The sequence below is a fragment of the Apodemus sylvaticus genome, chromosome 9, assembly GCF_947179515.1.
Source record: "Apodemus sylvaticus chromosome 9, mApoSyl1.1, whole genome shotgun sequence".
Classification (NCBI taxonomy): domain Eukaryota; kingdom Metazoa; phylum Chordata; class Mammalia; order Rodentia; family Muridae; genus Apodemus; species Apodemus sylvaticus.
The window spans coordinates 23,767,502-23,786,410 of record NC_067480.1 but is presented as its reverse complement, the minus strand read 5'-3'; the positions used below and the strand labels follow the sequence as shown (position 1 = coordinate 23,786,410).

Sequence of the window (18,909 nt, the reverse complement as noted above, 5' to 3'; positions counted from 1 at the left end):
CCTGCTGGGTCGGGAGGCCCCAGACCCTTTTCTGACCCTGAGGCCTCAGAGGTCCCTGCCCGACGCTGTAGGACACTCCCTGTGCATACAGAGCCTCCCTGTTGACTCAGATCTCCCTCAGCTTGGGGCCACAGACCAGTCTTTGTGGCCTGAGGACCGCCCCCCTCTAGCCAGACCCAGTTTCACCCTGGAGATCACAAGACCACACCTCCGGGCCACAGACCCCGCCCACGGGCCGCAGAACTTCTCTCCCGCAGTGAGGTCACAGACACCCCAGGAGGCCGCATGACCCCCCACCCTGATCTCACACTGCTCCTTGCAGACACACACCCCTTCCACAGCCCGGAAAGCAGGTGTGCTCCTCAGGAGCCCACTGAGCAGGATCTGCCCCGCCAGGAGTAAAGTGCAAGGCTGTTTAAACAAACCACGTCTTTTGTTAAGGTTTTTCTCCCACCCGAAGCTCTGTAGCCGTGGTGAGACTCTGACCCCCGAGTCCGCGGGTTAAGGTGTTCAGCAATCACTCTCGGGAGACTTAGAAAATAGACTCTGCAAGTGGTAGCGCAGGCGGATTTTGCATACAGCCAGTGCCTGGACCCTGAGCGCGGTATCTGCTTTCCAGAAGTTCAGGAGAGCTAGAGAGCAGACTGACCGCCAGCCCTTGGAGGGTGGGGGACACTTGGGGAGGCGTTGCAGTGGCACCGCTTTAAAAGTAAAATCACTTCGTGCTTGATTTTTAAAAAATGGGGCATTGAAAGAGACACATTTTTATAGGGAAATCTTAACAATCAGCATCCCAATTAGAATGCAGATTTTGATAAAGATGACGACGATGAAATTTAGTTAGGCTCACGTTGACGATAAAGGGCTGCTACCTCACCGGCGACAAGACCTTTTCAGTGTCTGGCACTGCTCGGCCCTGCAAAACGCGGTCTTAATAGGGTCTCAAGGACTTTGTGTAAGAGTTCCAACAAAATCCAAACCTAAAGGCACTTTCCCTCACTTCTGGGTAATGGCGGTACAGGGTCGATTAAAATCGTTCCCTTTCCAAAATGGGATTTCTGTTCAGGAGGCACCCGGCGAAGAAAGAGCAGGCTCTACAAATCAACAGCGAAGTTCAGAAGTTCAGAGTAATTTGTCTTGGGAACAACGTCTTCCCTGAAGCTAACAGGCATTCAAAGGAACTCCGGGTACTTATGGGATTATTAAACCTATACCTGAGACGGGATCAATATCCTATCATTTTGGAAAGTTCTGGGACTTCTATTGGTTTTTCTTCTGCTGACATTTCCCCCAATAGGATCTAACCTTTGCAACAGAAGGGATCTGAAGACTCCCAAGAATGTGTTTGTGCAGGAAACAACAACCTAGAGAGAGGGTTACGGGAGGGCGTGTGCGCCTGTACAAGCCTGCATGCCTGCGCCTTGGTGGGAGAGAGGAGGGGTGGGGGAGAGATGAGGGTTGCAAAACTGCCACCTAGAGGCACTTTCCTGCAGTGTATATAAAGGCAAGTCCGGAGCCCTGAGAGAGCTCAGTTGCTACAAACTGCTCAGCACTGAAAGAGCCTGCAGCACTCACAGCCAGGAAGGCAAACCCCAGCCCAGGCAGCCGTGAGGTAAGAAAGAAAAACTTTGCTTCCGCGACAGCTTCACCGAGGAGGAGCTGCAGCAAGGGGCAGGGCTCCTGTTCTTAAGAGAACTGCGCTTTTCCTGAGAACTCTTGGATCCCTGAGCTGGGGGCTTTAGAGCCTGCAGGTCAGGTTTGGAAAGCTCAGAGCTGATTGCATGCTGCACGCCTGCATTGCAAGCTACTGCTTTTGCTTTGGGGGGATTCGAGTTCAGTCACTTGTGGAGGGAAATCTCCGTGTGTGTGTGTGTGTGTGTGTGTGTGTGTGTGTGTGTGTGTGTGTGTGTTTGCATCTGGACTGATTGGTTTCTGTGAGTACTTAAGTTCAAGGAAGCAGAGAAACTTTGCAGCAAATGTGGAATGTCCCGTTTGAGTTTGGCCAAAGCTGGCTTAGGAGTGAGCTTGGTACCAATATTTCCCTGCTCCAACTTCTGGTTATCAGATTGGAATCCGTAGACCTGGCTGTAAAAGGCACAAAGGCATATGATATGTTCACAGGTATCTTCTAGTGGACCAGACAACTGGGCTGAGCGTTCTGAATCTAGGATGAGTTTAAACTCCGTGCTCTGGGGGGTGGGGCTGGATTAATTCACAGCTCCTGAATTCTGGAAGTTGTAAATTGAATGTTAACTCCCCTTAACCTTACCTCTTCCTGGCATCCCTGTTAATCTAATTTTGAGTATTTATTGTTCTCCTAGAAAGTATTGTCCAACTTCAATTGGGACAAAAAAAAAGTAGGCACTAAAAAAATTCTAGCGTTTTATAATTTAAATCTACTCTCCAAGTGAACCGTGTGTGTGGTGTTGACTTTTGTTAGGGTGCATAAAGGTTCACTGGTGGCTGGGAGTGAGGACTACTCTGAGGTCAGGGGATCCGTGGTCAGCCAAGACTCCTGGCTGCTAGTGGCTAGGAGAAAGAAGCACTGTGAAAGGCAGACTGGCTGTCTCTGCCCCTTTCTCTCTCTTTCTCGCTCTCTGTCTCTCCATTCATTTGCTCACAAACAAGATCAATTAATTGTTTCGCTGTGTAGTGGGAGCAAGCATCTTTTTAAAGGTGTCTCAGGTCTGTGGCATCCCTGAGACCCCAGTCTATGCTGTTGCCAGTGTGGAAACTTTGTTTTTTTTTTTTTTTTTTTTTTTTTCTTTGAAGGAGCAGATGCTGGCTTTGTGAGTCTTTATTTAGTTCAGGAGAATGTGGAGCTCCAATGGGCAGGACCAGAAAGGAGGGATGGGGGTGGTTCTGGTTTTTGTGCCTGGCTCGCTGCAGATTGTAAATGGATAAAGCCCGGGTCTTTCTCCCATCTGAATAGGAGCTTGCCCCAGATGGAAGGAAAACTCTGTTTCTACCCGGAGCTGTGCACAAACTCCAGCTTGGAAACATTTTGCTCTAATTTCCCCCAGTCTGAGCAGTAAAATCTGTGTGCAGTTCTCTGCTGAGCTCAGACATTGCCTCCAGGAGGCAGCAGGGGCTGGAAGGAGCTGTCTGCAAGTAGAGGTGTAAAAGCTGGGGAAATCACTGCTTGCTAGCAGCCTGTTGGGCTCCTCCAGTTTGTTTTTAAAGGGGCACACACAGTACACACACACACACACACACACACACACATTTTAAAGTTCCTGAAAGTTACACGGCAGTATGTTTGTGCTTAACTGAGTCAGGGCTTTGGAGGTGAGTTTTATCTAGTATTAATAGTGAGTCCTTAGGGAGCTAAGAAGGTATTATGATTTCTAATCAGACCCAGAGCCAGCCAAGGGTAGGCTTTCTAGATGGGATAAAAAAAGAAAAACCAAAAGAAGAAGAAAGAAAGACCACAAAACACCCTAGTTAGTCAGAAGAACAGTGGCTTTTTGTGTGAGGATTTGAGGCAAAGTGCTCTAATTTTCAAATCCACATAGGGAAGTTGGTTGCAGTTACTCAGAGCTGAGTCTGAAGGACCACTCCTTTCTAAACTTTTAGAGTCACTGAGGGAGACGGAAAGGGCCTCAGCAACTTCAGAACTTTTATTTTATTGAGATGTTGTAGCAAACAGAATGGAATTTGGGCCCCGAGGGCATTTGTTCTCTTCAGCTAAGCAACCTGGAATTCTTAAGGACTGTCAGGGTATTAAAATGTTTCTTGTTGCCCGTTAGGTTGGGTGCATGCCTGTGATTCCAGAACTCCAGAGGCTGAGGCAGGAAGATTGCTGTGAGTTTGAGACCAGCTTGGGCTATGCTGCCTACACACTATGTCTCAGAATAAATAAACAATAAACTAACAAAAAGTCTCGGAATTGAAATCCATGTGCTTAGATAAAATTGATAGACAGGAAGTAATGACTGTTTTCAAACTCCCCAGGCATTGGGACACCTATCTTCTGTTACAATGGAAGCAAACAGCCTAAAGAAAGAAACAGATGGGACCAGGTGTCAGGCAAGGACATTTTCCCCAGGGATTAGTTAGAGGATGCCTTCCTTGTTAAAAATCTACTCACTTAAGAGTTGTTTAAAGAGAGATGGTTAGCCTGCGCTGCCCCAAACTTCACTTTAAAAAAAATATTATGTTCTTATAAACACATCCCAGAGACTGTAGAGCTTTATGGTGGCAATTTTGCAGAGAACAGGGAGGCTGGGAGTGGACAGTGTTTTGTTCTGCAACCCACAGCTGGCAGATATGGAGACTGTCTCAGGTGGCCTTGAGCTGCTCCAGGTGGAGCCCTGAGCAGCTTGGGGAAGCTGCGCTTGAAGGCTGTGTCCGCTAAATAGCTGGCATCTTCTGGTTTTTCTGATGTCTCTGCTAGCCTGGAGGTTGGTACTTAAGAAGATCCTAAGCCTGGGAACCCTGGACCTCCTATTGTCTTGCCCAGGTCCTAAACTGGTGGGAATGCAGACTCTGGCTATATCCTGTCAGCTGGCAGCCTTTGTATGGTACAGGGACACCTAGATCTCTCCACTAGATGCAGCTCTGCTCCCTTGGGCTGCTGAGCACAATGGCTCTGATCCAGTTTCTCTGGATGTGACATTCATTACGTCTGTGAGTGCTCCCAAGGTAGGAGGCTGTCTCATGTGTTGGTGGGAAGTTCAGCCAAGAACCCTGGGGATAGGTGACCTGTATCGCAATCAGGGTGTGGATTTTTCTCTCCGTATTTATTATTTTTTCCAGTTCCCGAATAATTCAAAGGAGTTTCTTACTTACATGAAGAGAGGTCACTCAGGGTCACAGTGAATGTGTGGTCAGGGCAGCATTGTTTCTCATTGGCTCAGTGCTGGGGGACAGACAAGAGTCCCTTTTTGCACTCAAGACTAGTATTTGGCCACAGAGAGCTGCCTGGGTGGGTGTCACACAGGTTGGGTGTGTGTTTCAAGTTAGATTTAAGTAGGGGAGCTAATTAATGGGCAACATTACAGCTATATCTCCCTGATGGACAGTGGCCTCACAGTTCTGCAAAGGTGGTCAGACTCTCCTGCTTCAGTGAAATGCTCTTGGTAGACTGTCCCAGCCAAATGAAAACACTGTGCCTGTAACACAGGACCCAAGTGGAAGCTGCTGGAGTCCAGCTCCTACTAGCTGGAGCATGGACAAGCTATAGCCCGTTAGATATTCTGTGAGCATCCATCCCTTGTGCCTTATCAGCTGCCCTGAACTGTTTTCAGAGGTATAGTTAGGGAAGACAGGCTGGATAAATACTACCTCCAGACTTGAGACCACAGGGGATTTCTCCAGGAAGTTCTATATGAGACACTGGCCACACTTTTCAGAAAACCCATAAAGGAAGTGGAGGCCCAGGAAGTAGAGGCCTCTTGTTTCCTAGTAGGTTCGGAGTCCCTGGGGTGGGACCACATTGTCTTACCTGGCTTCTGCCTGGGAAGCAAGCCTATTTACAGGGTATCTGGGCCAGGCCTTCTCAACTGTGTGGCACTTCTGTCTTTAAGTCTTCTCTGTCCCAAAGCCATGGCATTTCTTCAAACCTGCCCTGGGGTAGATAGGCTAAGGCCAGATGTCTTTGCCCATAGGTCAAGGCCCACCTCTGCTCTCTTCTCTCCGTCATGGAGACCAGTGACCTGCCTCTCAGCAATGCTCTATGATGTTCTTGGCTTTTCTCCATTCTCCTGAAGGCTCCCCACCTTACTCTGGAAGGGTGTACCCATGCCTGGTGGTGAGGGAGGGGGCAGGCAGCAAGCCTTTGTGCCTCCTGGATAGCCTTGTTTAGATGGTGGGTGTTTGGGGGAGGTGGTCATGACTTGACAGCTTCACATGTCCCAGAGCAGTGCCTTTGAGAGGAGGTCAACTGACGTCATCTGGAGAAGGGCTGCAGCTGAGTCTCTCTGGATAACCAGTGCACCTCAGGCTGCCGCCCACCCAGGCTGCTGGCCTCCCCCGGAGCCTGACCGACTGACCGCTTCTTCAGGTCACTTTGCTCTACTGGTTGAACAAAGCTGAATGATCCCCAGTGGGGAGGAAGTGTAGAGGGTAACAGCGGGGAGAGCTTCGTGATGCACTGGGATGTGAAGCTTGTGGACGGGAGGGGAGAAGCAGAGCCAGGCTGAGAAGGGTCCTCTTGTCTCCGATGGGAGGTGGAGAACATGTTGAGGCAATCTGGTGAACCTTAGCCAGACACCTGAACACACTTGGCAGTCCCTCGGAGGATCTATCTGGGGATAAGGACATATGGGCTGCAGCCCAAACCACCACCCCATGGAGACTCTAAATTTGGATGCTTCTAATTCTGGTGCTGTCCCAGCATGCTAGGGAGCTTAGGAGAGCCAGTTGAAAACAGCTGGATACCGCAGGCAGCTGGGTGCTATCCAGGACGTTTTATGGAGAGCAGTGAACCTTAGAATCGAGAGGCATATCTTTGAGGAATGTCGTCTTCCTCTTCGCCCTTGGCACTGGGAGGCGTGGCTGAGCCATTCGCTAGCCTGTGGACCCGTGGTGGTAGCAGAGCTGGACAGATGTAAGTGCTGTCTGTGTGCAGATAGTTGACAAAGTCATTGACAGACAAGAGTGAACATGAGCTAGGAGTTAGCCTCTGGAGGAGGCTTTCGTTTTTTAGGGAAGTCTGTGGTCCAGAGTAGCAGAGCAGGAGGAACCTTTGATGTTCAGTGGCTCATTCCCTCCCCTGTTAAAATTTACATAATTTTGATGTAAGCTTTCCGATAGTTTGGGCGTTTCTGGAGGAAGATGGGGCTGCCTCTGAGATTGCCTTCTCTTCACTTTCCCTGCCCAAAGTCTTACCCTCATTGAGGGTCTTTGTGTCTTTTTCTATGCACGTATTTGCATATAAAACACTCGTCATTTTGCCTTTTCTCCAACATCAATGGGATTGTGCTTCGGGCAGCACATCTGCTGCTTTGCCTTTTGCACATTCATTTACTACCCTTGTTCTTAAACCGCTCTCTCCATCCCCGCCCCCTCTCTGGTCACAGCTGTGTTGTATTCCACATGTTAGATGCGCTTGCTAGCCTGCTGTTGTTGGATATTTACCGCTGCCAGCAGTTTTCACTGGTAAACAATGTCACTTTAGTAGATACCTAGAATGCGTGGTTGAGAGCACATGGGCATCTCGAGGTTTGTGAACTTATAAAACCATAGAATAAAGCCATCAATCTGAGGCTCTGCCCCTTCCTACTCCCCCAGGCAGTTCCTATCCAGGTGTGGTATTCGGGAAGCATCTGAAGTGGATCTCATCCAGGCTTTCCCAGGGCTGGACTTTTGAGTGCTCAAAAACGAGGCCACGTGCAGAGGGTAACCCCATAAATCACTCTTCACCTCTGGCCTAAAGACAACAAGGAAGGAACCAGGCTTGATCACAGCCGTGGGTGACTGGGCAGGGTGGGGATACCATTTTCTGGTCTCCTTGGTTGTCAGCCTTCTTTGTTGCCAGTATAAACAGCCCTATCATGACAGCCGGCCAAGAGACACTAACTTTGGACTCAAGGAGTGGGTTTGTATGAAATGCAACTTGTTCCTCATGAACTTCCTGGGAATCCCCTTTGTCTGCTGGAGGGAGTCCAGGTCCCCATGCAGGGCTCTCTGGGAGGTCGGTAGAGTCTCCCTTCCCCCCCCACTGGCCTTCATTTTCAGATTTCTCCTAGAGCATTGTCCAAGACTGGAGTCCAAGGACCATGGGTTGATGTCCCTCAGTGTACTGTGTCATGACTCTGTTTCTGTCAAAAAGGCCGAAGGTCATTTGCTGAGGGATGAAGCAAGAAATGGAGGAGGGCTCTTCCCTTCATCAAGGCGTAGACGGCACCAGTGTTAAGAGAGTGCACACTTGATGTCTTGCATAGGTGCCATGACTTCAGACCACACCCGGGTGACACACAGCTTCTGTTGTCCCCAAGAAGATGGATTGTCCTGTCATTGGCTCTTTTCTGGAATCATTTTTATTTGCTTCTAAAATCTAATGCATGAAAGATGTCCAAGTGATGAAGGCCAGGCTGTGGGTGGCCCTTTGACATCTTCACTTTTGTTTACTTTAGTTGCTTCTTTGAAACAGAAAGGGTCTGGTGGCTGTCTTCTGACTGGTCTCCTGGCACCTTCTGTAGCAGGGAGGTGACATCCAGTCAGGGGGCAGTGGTCAGGATGAAGTTCTCTGGTCCTGGACTGTGACTGCCCATGGTTGGTGACTGGTTGTCACAGTGCCAAGAGGAGTCACTAGCTTCAGTTTTGTACTTCAGAATAGGACAATAACAGTTTCACCCCTGCCTGAGACTTTCCACAGTGCCAAGGAACGTCAGCAGTAGGGACAGACAGGAAGCTGGGGATCTATACCTGCCCCCAAAATACCACTGTCATACTGGGATCCAATGGTCACGAAACCAAGGTTCTTTTCCCAACGGTAAAATCCAAAGGGCTGGATGGGGGTCCCCAAGCCCCTGCTACCATCCACTGCTTCTCTGGAACCTGAGAAAAGCTGAGATTGGCAGGTGCCCCTGAGAACGAGAGTTGATTCTGCAGAGACAGCAGAGGGATGCAGAAGGCAGACAGCTTCTCCTTCTGTCCCCTGCACTGCATGGGGCCTTCTTGGACTGTTGCCAGCACTAGGCATGCCTGGGCACTGACGGCAAGGGAGGTGGGAGCGAGGGGCTGCCTCCTGATGTGGAGAGAACAGGAGGACATGTTCAGGACCCAAGGTCAATCTATCTAGGCTTGGGGCCAGTTCTTTCTTTTGACTTTCAGCCTCCATGACTGGCTACTAAAGCCATAGGCTGGGCCAGTAGGTCAAGGGCAGGCTCATAGCACTGCCACTCAAGCATCCTCTGGTCCCCATTGTCGTCCTTCCTTATATGGTGTGGGCCTTGGATGCTCTTTTTCCCAACCTCTGATGCCCTCTAGATGCTCTAGAGTAGGCTGAGAGGCTCTGTCCAAACCAAGTCTCTTGTAGTTTAGGCTGGGCTTCTTAGGTAGCTGGGGATGACCTTGAACTCTCCCTCTTCCTGATTCATCTCCTGAGTGCTAGATTTATAGATGTGTGCCACCATGTGTCTTATTTTGATGCGATAGAATAAAAAGAAAAAAGGATCTTTGCCCTGGAGTCAGGTCAGAATTCTTGCTTTGGTTCTTTCCCAGTCATGAGTTCAGAGTGGAGAGTCAGTGCCAGTATATGTGTGTGTATGTGTGTGTGTGTGTATGTGTGTGTGTGTGTGAGAGAGAGAGAGTATGTGTGTGTGTGTGTTTGTGTGTCTGTGTCTGTCTATCTGCCTGCCTGTATGGTATGTGTGTGTATGCATGTGTGTGTGGCATGTGTATGTCTCTGTGTGTGGTATGTATGGACTGTGACATAGGACAGAACTGGCACCTTCCAAAGTGCATGGGCTCGGGGTCCATGTGCCAGCACATCTCTGAGGACCATCATCCTATCCTACCATGGAAAATTGTCTGAATGGGCTGGGGGGTGGAGCTGTCATAGAAGGCTTGATCTTCCATCAGTAGCTGAGGACACGGGGAGGCTGGTTAGGTTACCAGGAAGCCGCCTGAGAGCCTGTAGGCAGTCTTCTTTAACTGGGATTTAGGAGTGGGTCACCTGCTGTGGATTGAAGACTTGGGGTGATCATGGGTGACATCAGATGCCATCTCCTTTCAAGATCCCATTGCTGTTGTCTTAAAGAAGAAAGCCCTCTTTCATCCACCAGCTCTTGACTTCTCTTCTTCTGGGTCCTTAAGACTCCTAAGAGCACATTGCTGGCATTCTAGTTAGTGAGGCCAGATTTTCCTAAAGGTGAGTAATTGGCCACTTTAAACTAGACAGTCTTCTGTCCCCTCATCCTGGAAGGTGCCGGAGGTGAAGTTTTGTCGAGTAACTGCTGCTTCCCCAGTTCTGGGTTGTGCCCTTCTGCCCTGGGGCAGCAGTCACAGGTGGTTAAATTGTCACCTACACATGACTGAGAAACCATAATTCCAACCCAAGAATGTGCAAATCCTGGATCGGGTGGTTTTTCATACCTCTGGGTTAGCCACCGAGGCAGTGACCCACTAAGTGCTGTCCCGTGGGAGTTCTCATGCATCCCAAGTGAACCCGAAAGACAAGCTTGGCTCTGTTTCAGCCATCACCAGTGATAGGGCCAGCATAAGACTAGATGTCTCTCCATTCAAGTCATGCAGTGTGGGCTGGGGGGGGGGGGCGATGACAAGAGCAATTGTCCCAGAACTGTGGACAGATGGGCAATAGAAGACAGCTCCCGGCAGTTCCTATAGTGTATGTGGAGAAATCACCCCAGGCATCGTGCTTCCCAGGAGCCAAATTCTCACTAGGTACGACGTGATGACAGCTAAAAGTATTGGCCCAGGTCAGGCAGGTCAGCAGGGAGGTCAGTCAACAGGGCTCATCAACCCTCCAGAGATACAGCAGGTGGCTGGTGGTTTATGCATTTCCAGTCTTGGCTCACAGTGCTCTTGAGTCAATTGAATAAGCAAGGAATGGGAACCAAGGCGAAGGCTGAGAGCTTGAGGCAGCTGGCTGGTTGCCCTCCGTTGAAAACTCCCAGCAAGCCCGGAGTCTGCAAGTTTGAAGTTTGGGGTACAATCATGGCAGGGCATCCCATACTTGCTGGCACTTAAGAGAGGCAAAGGATCCGGAGAGGATCCAGGTTGGCAGATGGATAGTGCAAAAAAGGGCTAAAGAAACAGTGTCCCATTTTAAATGCAAATCAGGAGAGGATTTGAAGCGTTTCCATTAAGACACCAAAGCAGCACACTTATAATTCTCATGCCAGGAGCAAATCAACCCTGCCTTCCTTGGGAATGTCAGTAAAACGACTCTATGAACTCCCACAGAGTACAGGAAGGCCATCAGCATTGCTGTGGCCAAGGCCCTACTGTCTGACATTTCTTTGGACCTTGTATCATGTTGATTTCACACCTAGGACACAGCCAAGCTGATGCCTCGATAACACAGCCATGAAAAACCACAGAAAACAAACACAGCCCCTCCCCAGCACCATGTAGCCATAGCTGGGGTATGTTTGGTTTTCTTTCTTGCAGTCTAAGATGGTTGTTTTCTTTTCTCCTCCCTTTGTGATGACGTCACAGAGCAAAAGCAAACCACATGGGCATCCTCAGTGCCCAGAAGAGTGTTTTGACTGAGACCTGAGGTTTTTCCTAGTGAATTGATGATCTCTCCTGCTTGCCTTGGCTGTAGGTCCCTTGGTCGCTTTCCTCAAGACCATGGATGTGCATCTGTTTGACTACGCAGAGCCTGGGAACTACTCCGACATCAACTGGCCATGTAATAGCAGCGACTGCATCGTGGTGGACACTGTGCAGTGTCCCGCCATGCCCAACAAGAACGTGCTTCTCTACACCCTCTCCTTCATCTACATTTTCATCTTCGTGATCGGCATGATTGCTAATTCCGTGGTGGTCTGGGTGAATATCCAGGCCAAGACCACGGGCTATGACACGCACTGCTACATCTTGAACCTGGCCATCGCAGACCTGTGGGTCGTCATCACCATCCCTGTCTGGGTGGTCAGTCTCGTGCAGCATAACCAGTGGCCCATGGGCGAGCTCACGTGCAAGATCACACACCTCATTTTCTCCATCAACCTCTTCGGAAGCATCTTCTTCCTGGCGTGCATGAGCGTGGACCGCTATCTCTCCATCACCTACTTCACCAGCACCTCCAGCGCTAAGAAGAAGATGGTACGCCGTGTTGTCTGCGTCTTGGTGTGGCTGCTGGCCTTCTTCGTGTCCCTGCCTGACACCTACTACCTGAAGACGGTCACATCTGCTTCCAACAACGAGACCTACTGCAGGTCCTTCTACCCCGAGCACAGCATCAAGGAGTGGCTGATCGGCATGGAGCTGGTCTCTGTCATCTTGGGTTTCGCTGTCCCCTTCACCATCATTGCCATCTTCTACTACCTGCTCGCCAGAGCCATGTCAGCATCAGGTGACCAGGAGAAGCACAGCAGCCGGAAGATCATCTTCTCCTATGTGGTGGTCTTCCTGGTGTGTTGGCTGCCGTACCATTTTGTGGTTCTGCTGGACATCTTCTCCATCCTGCACTACATCCCGTTCACTTGCCAGCTGGAGAACGTGCTCTTCACGGCGCTGCACGTCACGCAGTGCCTGTCCCTGGTACACTGCTGTGTCAACCCCGTGCTCTACAGTTTCATCAACCGCAACTACAGGTACGAGCTGATGAAGGCCTTCATCTTCAAGTACTCAGCCAAAACGGGCCTCACCAAGCTCATCGATGCTTCCAGAGTGTCAGAGACTGAATACTCTGCCCTGGAGCAAAACACCAAGTGATCACGCTGCAGAAAGCGTGGGGACGCATGCGTGCTGCAAGAGGGGCAGCTGGGCCCTGTCGTTTCTTTAAGAAAGCGATGTAGCTTTGGGTCTGGTTGCCTGAATGGTATGACAAGGCGAAGGCACGTGACCGTGCTTCCTGTCTCTCATTCTCCAGCCAAGATGGCTGTCGCCTGGACGCTCATCCTGACAGCTTGCAGTAGACAGGGCTACGCCGCGCTGTGCTGTACTGCGCCGTGTTGTGCCTTGCAGCCAGAGCTGTGTATCAAAGCTGGCACCAGGACAGGCTCTTATGGACATGTGTACAATAGAATCTTCTGTGTTTCTTCAAGTTTTTACTTGGCGACTTTTGTATTTAAGTTTTAAGACTTTATTTTCTCACTATGGATGTACCTTATAAATGTATTTGAAAGCTAAATATATTTTAAATATTGTATGGGAGGTGTAAGGCTGTTGTATTCAGACCATGTAGGCCTCAGATTAGCTGGACTTGAGTTTTGACTAAGGATGACATTAATTGTTAGCTGATTCGAAATTATATATATAAATATAAAATATATATATAAATTTATGCCAGTCTCGGCTGAAAGGTTTTATTTACAATAGTTTTATATCTGTGTGGTGTTTAATGCTGGCACAGCATATGGAACAAAAACTGCCCAGAAATGCAGTTTGTGACATGAACCGTATTGTAAAGTTACATTTCGGGCTGCAAACCCGTGAACAAAGGAAACAGAGCGTTCTCTCGATTTGTAAGTTATTTTTTTAATAAAGATTTTTGTTTCCTAAAACCGCACGTGTGCTTCAGTTTTGAAACCATGCTTGGACTTTGGATGGCATGCATGGTGCTAACAAATGGAGATACATGTCAGACACACACAAGAAGAATATGTTTAATGAGAGAAAACCACCAGAGAGCCCAGCAACGGAGCCCGGGTGGATGGACCTGCGCGGCAGCGGCATCTGAGCTGGGTGGGTGCTATTCCTTTGTTCCTAAAGGAACATTTTCAAGAACATTAAGTTCAGGGGAGGATAAACAAGTCAGGGGTAGGTGTATTTCATGGGATGTTGAGCGGAACTTGCTGTAAAAGATGTCTACCCAGGAACTCATGTCCTCATCCTAACAAACACCCACCTGCCGTCTTTCTCAGCCATATGTCCATCAGACCTTCCTGTTGAAGGCATGAAGTTAGGTGTCAGTGAGCTGTGTATGCTATGTGACTCCCCAAGCACAAAGCACCTTCAGGCCCAGCATTCTGGAGGCAGAGGCAGGTAGGTTTCTGAGCGGTTGATCTACACAGTGAGTTCCAGACTAGCCAGGACTATGTAGTAAGTCTGTGTCTCAAAAAATGACTTTGGATCCCTCCTAAGGGAATGCAGGGTGTAAGTAAGTTCCTGGTCTGTGCATTAATTTATGCTATGATGAATTTGAAAGTGTCCTTTAGAAGTGGGGGATTCCAACCCTCACTAATTCTCCATGGAGCTAACGGAACACCAGGCGAACGTTGGAGATAGGCTGGCTCCTAAAGCTGCCTTTACCTGTTCCAGCTCTGAGGATAATTTGTGTGGGGGCTGCTAGCCCAGGCACAGATAGATCAAAGCCAGAAGCGCTGATCTGGAGAGCCTGCAGCTGCCCTTTGTAGGAAAGCCCCTGTGTACATGGGCTTTCCCTCATTCACAGCCAGGGGCCTTACAGGTCCCCAGGGGCATGTTGACCATGTCAGCTGCCGGGCACCAATATCCTGTAAAGGGCTTCCATGCCTGAGAATTTTACCCTAGGGCTGTAAGTTGTATTTATACCTACTACATCCGTTGGTGTTTGAACAACTGGCCTTGATCCAAAGAACATTGTGCTTAAATAGCAATAATATATACCATGAGATAATAGTATAACAATAGGCAAATTTGCTGACAAGAGGGGAATAAGGAAAAATGGCCAGGCAAAGTCAGGGAAAATTCCAACCCAGTCTGGGTCCTTGACAATGAGCAGGGACCTCAGGTCAGCTCTGAGGTTTCAAGAGGTTCAAATGAGCAGAATGCACCCCCCCCCCACCAAACAGTAAACTCAAGGGGCAGGTGGTGTGGGAGGGGGAGAGGTCTGTAGCTCAGTCCTGCATTCAGTGGAAATACTCAACATAACTCACCTCTAGCTTTGAGCATCTGAAGGCTCAGTTGGCCACTGAGGACCTTCTCCTGCCTCTGTCGAGAACACTGGCTAAGCCATAGGTGGCTGTACCTTGCTGGGGTGGGTGAAGGTCCTGATGGTCATCTGTCCATGATGATGCCTGATAAAGTCTTTCTGCCTGGTCCACAGGCATGTCTCCTGTGTCAGCCGTAGCCCATTAGCTCCTGCTGAAAATTCATTGCTCCTTGGGACCCTGGCAATGTCAGTGGGACTTCTTGGTCCTTTCTACTTTTTGTTTTTAGCACTCTGTGCCATGGGGTAGTCACCTAGCTGTTTCCTCACACTCCGAGATAAGGAGAAGACAGAAGGAGAAGGTTTGCCAGCCTGTGCCTTTTCACCAAGGACATTTTTTATTACATGCCTCCATAGCCCCCCCCCCCCCACGACCCCTGGCAGAAGATCCTTGACACATGTCAAGTCTGTTGTCCCGAGTGTACAGGCATCACCTCCATCTCAGGGATGGAGAAGTGACTGAGGCCTCTCTGTATTTCTACAAATCCCCTTCTCTGTCACCCCAGGGTTCCAAGACCTGCTATCTATATTCTAAGCCTGGCCTTTGGCTTCTGCAGCACCATTCCTGAGGCACTATGGGAGAATGGAGAATCAAGGGGTGTAGAATGTGCTTGTCTTAGTCAGAGTTTCTATTCCTGCACAAACATCATGACCAAGAAGCAAGTTGGGGAGGAAAGGGTTTATTCAGCTTACACTTCTGCATTGCTGTTCATCACAAAAGGAAGTCAGGACTAGAACTCAAGCAGGGTTGGGAGCAGGAGCTGATGCAGAGGCCATGGAGGGATGTTCCTTACTGGCTTGCTTCCCCTGGCTTGCTCTGCCTTCTCTCTTATAGAACCCAAGACCACCAGCCCAGAGATGGCACCACCCACAAGGGGCCCTCCCCACTTGATTACTAATTGAGAAAATGCCCCACAGCTGGATCTCATGGAGGCATTTCCCCAACTGAAGCTCCTTTCTTTGTGATAGCTCCAGCCTGTGTCAAGTTGACACACAAAACCAGCCAGTACAGTGTTCAAGGGAATGGCTCATCCCTTAGCATGGAAAGAATACAATGCCCCACTCTACACATGTGAGCAGGGGGAAGCAAAAGGAAGATTGGTGAGGGGTGGATATGGTGCAGGACTTGACAGGAAGAGGGAAGCCAAGAGACCCTGATTTCCCTTAAATCTAGACTCCAGCGGCCCAGGGATTCTGTCTCATGGTGTGCTAGCTAGTTTTATGTCAACTTGACACACACTAGAAGTCATTTATTAGAAGAAGTCACTTCAACTGAGAAAATGCCCGTACTAGACTGCCTTGTGGGTAAGCCTGTGGTACATTTTCTTGGTTGGTGATGGATATTCGAAGGCCAACTTAACTGTGGGTAGTGCCCTCCCTGGGATGGTGTCCCTGGGCGATATAAGAAAACAGACTGAGCAAGCCATGGAGAGCAAGCTGGTAAGTATTCCTCTGTGACTCCTGCTTCTGTTCCTGCCTCCAGGTTTCTGCCTTGAGTTCTTGTCCTGACTTCCCTCAGAGTTGGACTGTTGCCTGGAATTGGGAACTGAAATAAACACTTTCTTCACAGTAATAGGAGCCCTAACCGTAACACTTAGAAGCCACTCTCTTGGCTTCCTTTGTGGAGGGTAGAACTTTTAAAACATCAGCCTCCAGCCTCCCAAAGTCTGAAAGCCACTTTGGCACCTTACCAACCAGCGACACTTGGACTTTAGGAGGGATCTGTGGGATGTGTCCTAGCGGTTAGAAGAAATGCAGCCTTTGCTTCCTTGGTGCTTCTTCCGGGAGCCACACCCCTGCACTCTCTGTCCCTGCACTGGTAGGGCAGATGGATGCTCCCAAGATGCCATGCAGTGCTTGTTACTGCTGCCCACCGTTGTGTTGTCTGACACGCTCCAATGCCTCCAAAACTCTTCCGCCCCTCTCAGCTTAGATCTCCAAGTAAAGTTTCTTCTCCTCTGCCATGGTGGAGTGCCTTCTTCCAACCCCTTCAAGCCTCCTGACCCCCCAGTCTAGATTCCAGGGATATACCATGCACACATGGTATGAGGCAAGTTTGAACAAGTTCCGATGAGGTATATTGATGTACCTGTGTAATAAGACTTTGCAATGTTTCATTGTGTTTGGGGCAGCTGGGAAGGTCTGAGAGAGTTGGGTCAGCCGTGGGTCAACCCTTCTAGGAATATTTACTCCTCAAACACTAGAATGCATATGCCTGCCGAAGGGCTCCTGAACCAACACACAAGCAGACATGGTTTCCAATGTCATGTTTGGGATGAGCCGAATCATTTGAGGTTCATCCTCTAGAAGGCGCTGGTCCTACCAGGGTGGGGGCAGCCCTAGGAGTAGCCCAAAGAACTGTCACCACTTGCCATGCCGGGACTGAGGAAGGTTTGAACATTGCTGAGCCCCAGTTGCTCTTCTGTAGCATTGGATGCATTGGATGTGATAGGCCTTGTCCCAAATGGTAGCTGTGAAGACCGAACCACAAGGTCCTTGCAAACGGGCTTGTCACAGATCACTCAGAAGACTACAGCTGGCCAATCTTCAGACTATGGAAAGTATTTATTTATTTTTCTTTCATAATAAAGCATCACAGAGCGAGATGAAAGACCATTTGCCTTTGGTGTGGCTTGTAGGACTGTCCCAAGACACACTTGACAATACAGCAATGCGTAGATATTTTGTGCACGTGTGTGCTTGTACATGTGTGCATGTGTGCCTCTGTGTGTGTGTGTGTGTGTGTGTGTATGTGTGTGTGTGTGTGATGAGAAAACTAGCATGTAGGAATTGAAGCTAAGGTCACAGCCCACAGTGTACAGTACTGCCCAATAACGATGAAGCACTAGGCCCCAGGCATCAATAAATGGTGATGAGGAGAGCCTAGAATATACCTAGGACTTAAAACTCCATGATACCAATGATCTCTTTAGCAGGGCCTCTGACAAGTTCTGTGTTGGGCTCAGTGTCTGCCTCACCACCGGAGTGCCTAGAACACCATCAGTTTGGCTGCTCAGGGGAGACAAAACTCGGTCCGTAATTGGGGGTGGGGGGGGTGGGGGGGGTGGGGGGGGGCGGGGGGGGGGGAGTTCCCAGTCTGTTTTCCCAGAGTGGGAAGCAGTGGAGTCCTGTGGCTCCCAGGCTCCTGTGTACCTGGACCCTGCTGGTATACTACTGGGAGTTAGGAACAGGACTCTCCAGTCTGTGCTTGCTCCCAGGGTGTACTCATGCCACACAGGAAAGGAAAAAGCAGAACCCAAGGTGGGGGCAGAACCAGATTTGATTTTTGAGTAAGTGCTCAGAGTACAGAGAGGCTGGAAGGAAAAGGCCTTCTCAGGGAGATCTGTTTCCCATGAAGGACCCCCCTCCCCATGTCCTGCCCCCATCCCCCAACCCCATGTCATCTTTGATGTAGAGAGGGTCTTTGCCTGTTACTAAGGGTGAACCAGGGATTAAATGCCTTTGCAGAAAGGAATGCCCAGGAAGGGAGCTCATTGGCTGAACACCAGGGCCTATCTAGATCCCTCATTTGCATGGAGAACACCAGGTTTTTATGCTGCGTGACTGGTTGCCATGCTTCCCTGTGGGGTGTCGTAGTTACCTGAGCAGGTAGAGGCAGGTAGTCTCCAGTCTGAGATTCGCAGGGTCTGAGCTTACTCAGCCTTACCAGTTCTTCTTCTGTCTAGTGGGACGGCCCACAAGACCCAGTCATGGACTGGGCAAAGAACCAAAAGGGGGCCAACAGAGTCACAGATTGTCCTATGACTCGCTCCCATGCACATATAAGCGAGTCTAACAATAAACAAATAAATCCATAGTCCCGGAAAGAGCATAGTCAGTGGATAGGGCCGCAGGACAATACCAGGTCTGGGTGATGAACACCGCTGACTTTTCTTAAGCTCAGGGAGAAGCAAGTATCTCTCCTACTCCCTCCCCCTTTCTGAGGGGATTACTGATGAGCTTGAAACACAGCACACCTGTGGGTCAATACAGTTGAATGACCAGAGTGGGATGCATTTGGAAATCTGCTCAGGGCCACACTAACGTTCCTAGAAATGTGCTGAGCTCTCATTCCCTAGCCCCTGTGATTCATCTTCCTGTCACCGAATACACGAGATGCTCCGTGATTCTGTCACCAGCACAGACATGTTTGGCCTCTTGGTGAAACCCATGCTTTCGAGCTTGCCGGATGTCTGCTACAAGTGTCTGCTCTCTCTATAAGACGCCATTCACACAGTCCTTGCCCATGTTCCACACGGCCCCGGCCTCCATTTCTGAGGGCTTCCCAGCCTCTGAGATTCATGGACCCAGGGCAGGATGCTGTATAAAGGTGGCCATGGTTGTCTGTGTGGGATGTGGAA

The 18,909-nt window shown here is 49.6% G+C and overlaps 1 protein-coding gene across 1 annotated transcript; it reads left to right on the top strand.

Annotated features, from left to right (window-relative positions):
• Positions 1 to 1,516: 1,516 nt before the first annotated feature.
• On the top strand, positions 1,517 to 13,142 carry Ackr3 (atypical chemokine receptor 3). The gene is made up of 2 exons (XM_052193314.1): positions 1,517 to 1,612; positions 11,237 to 13,142. Exon 2 carries the CDS (start codon positions 11,263 to 11,265, stop codon positions 12,349 to 12,351), a length of 1,089 nt encoding a protein of 362 aa, XP_052049274.1. The 5' UTR covers positions 1,517 to 1,612; positions 11,237 to 11,262; the 3' UTR covers positions 12,352 to 13,142.
• Positions 13,143 to 18,909: the final 5,767 nt, after the last annotated feature.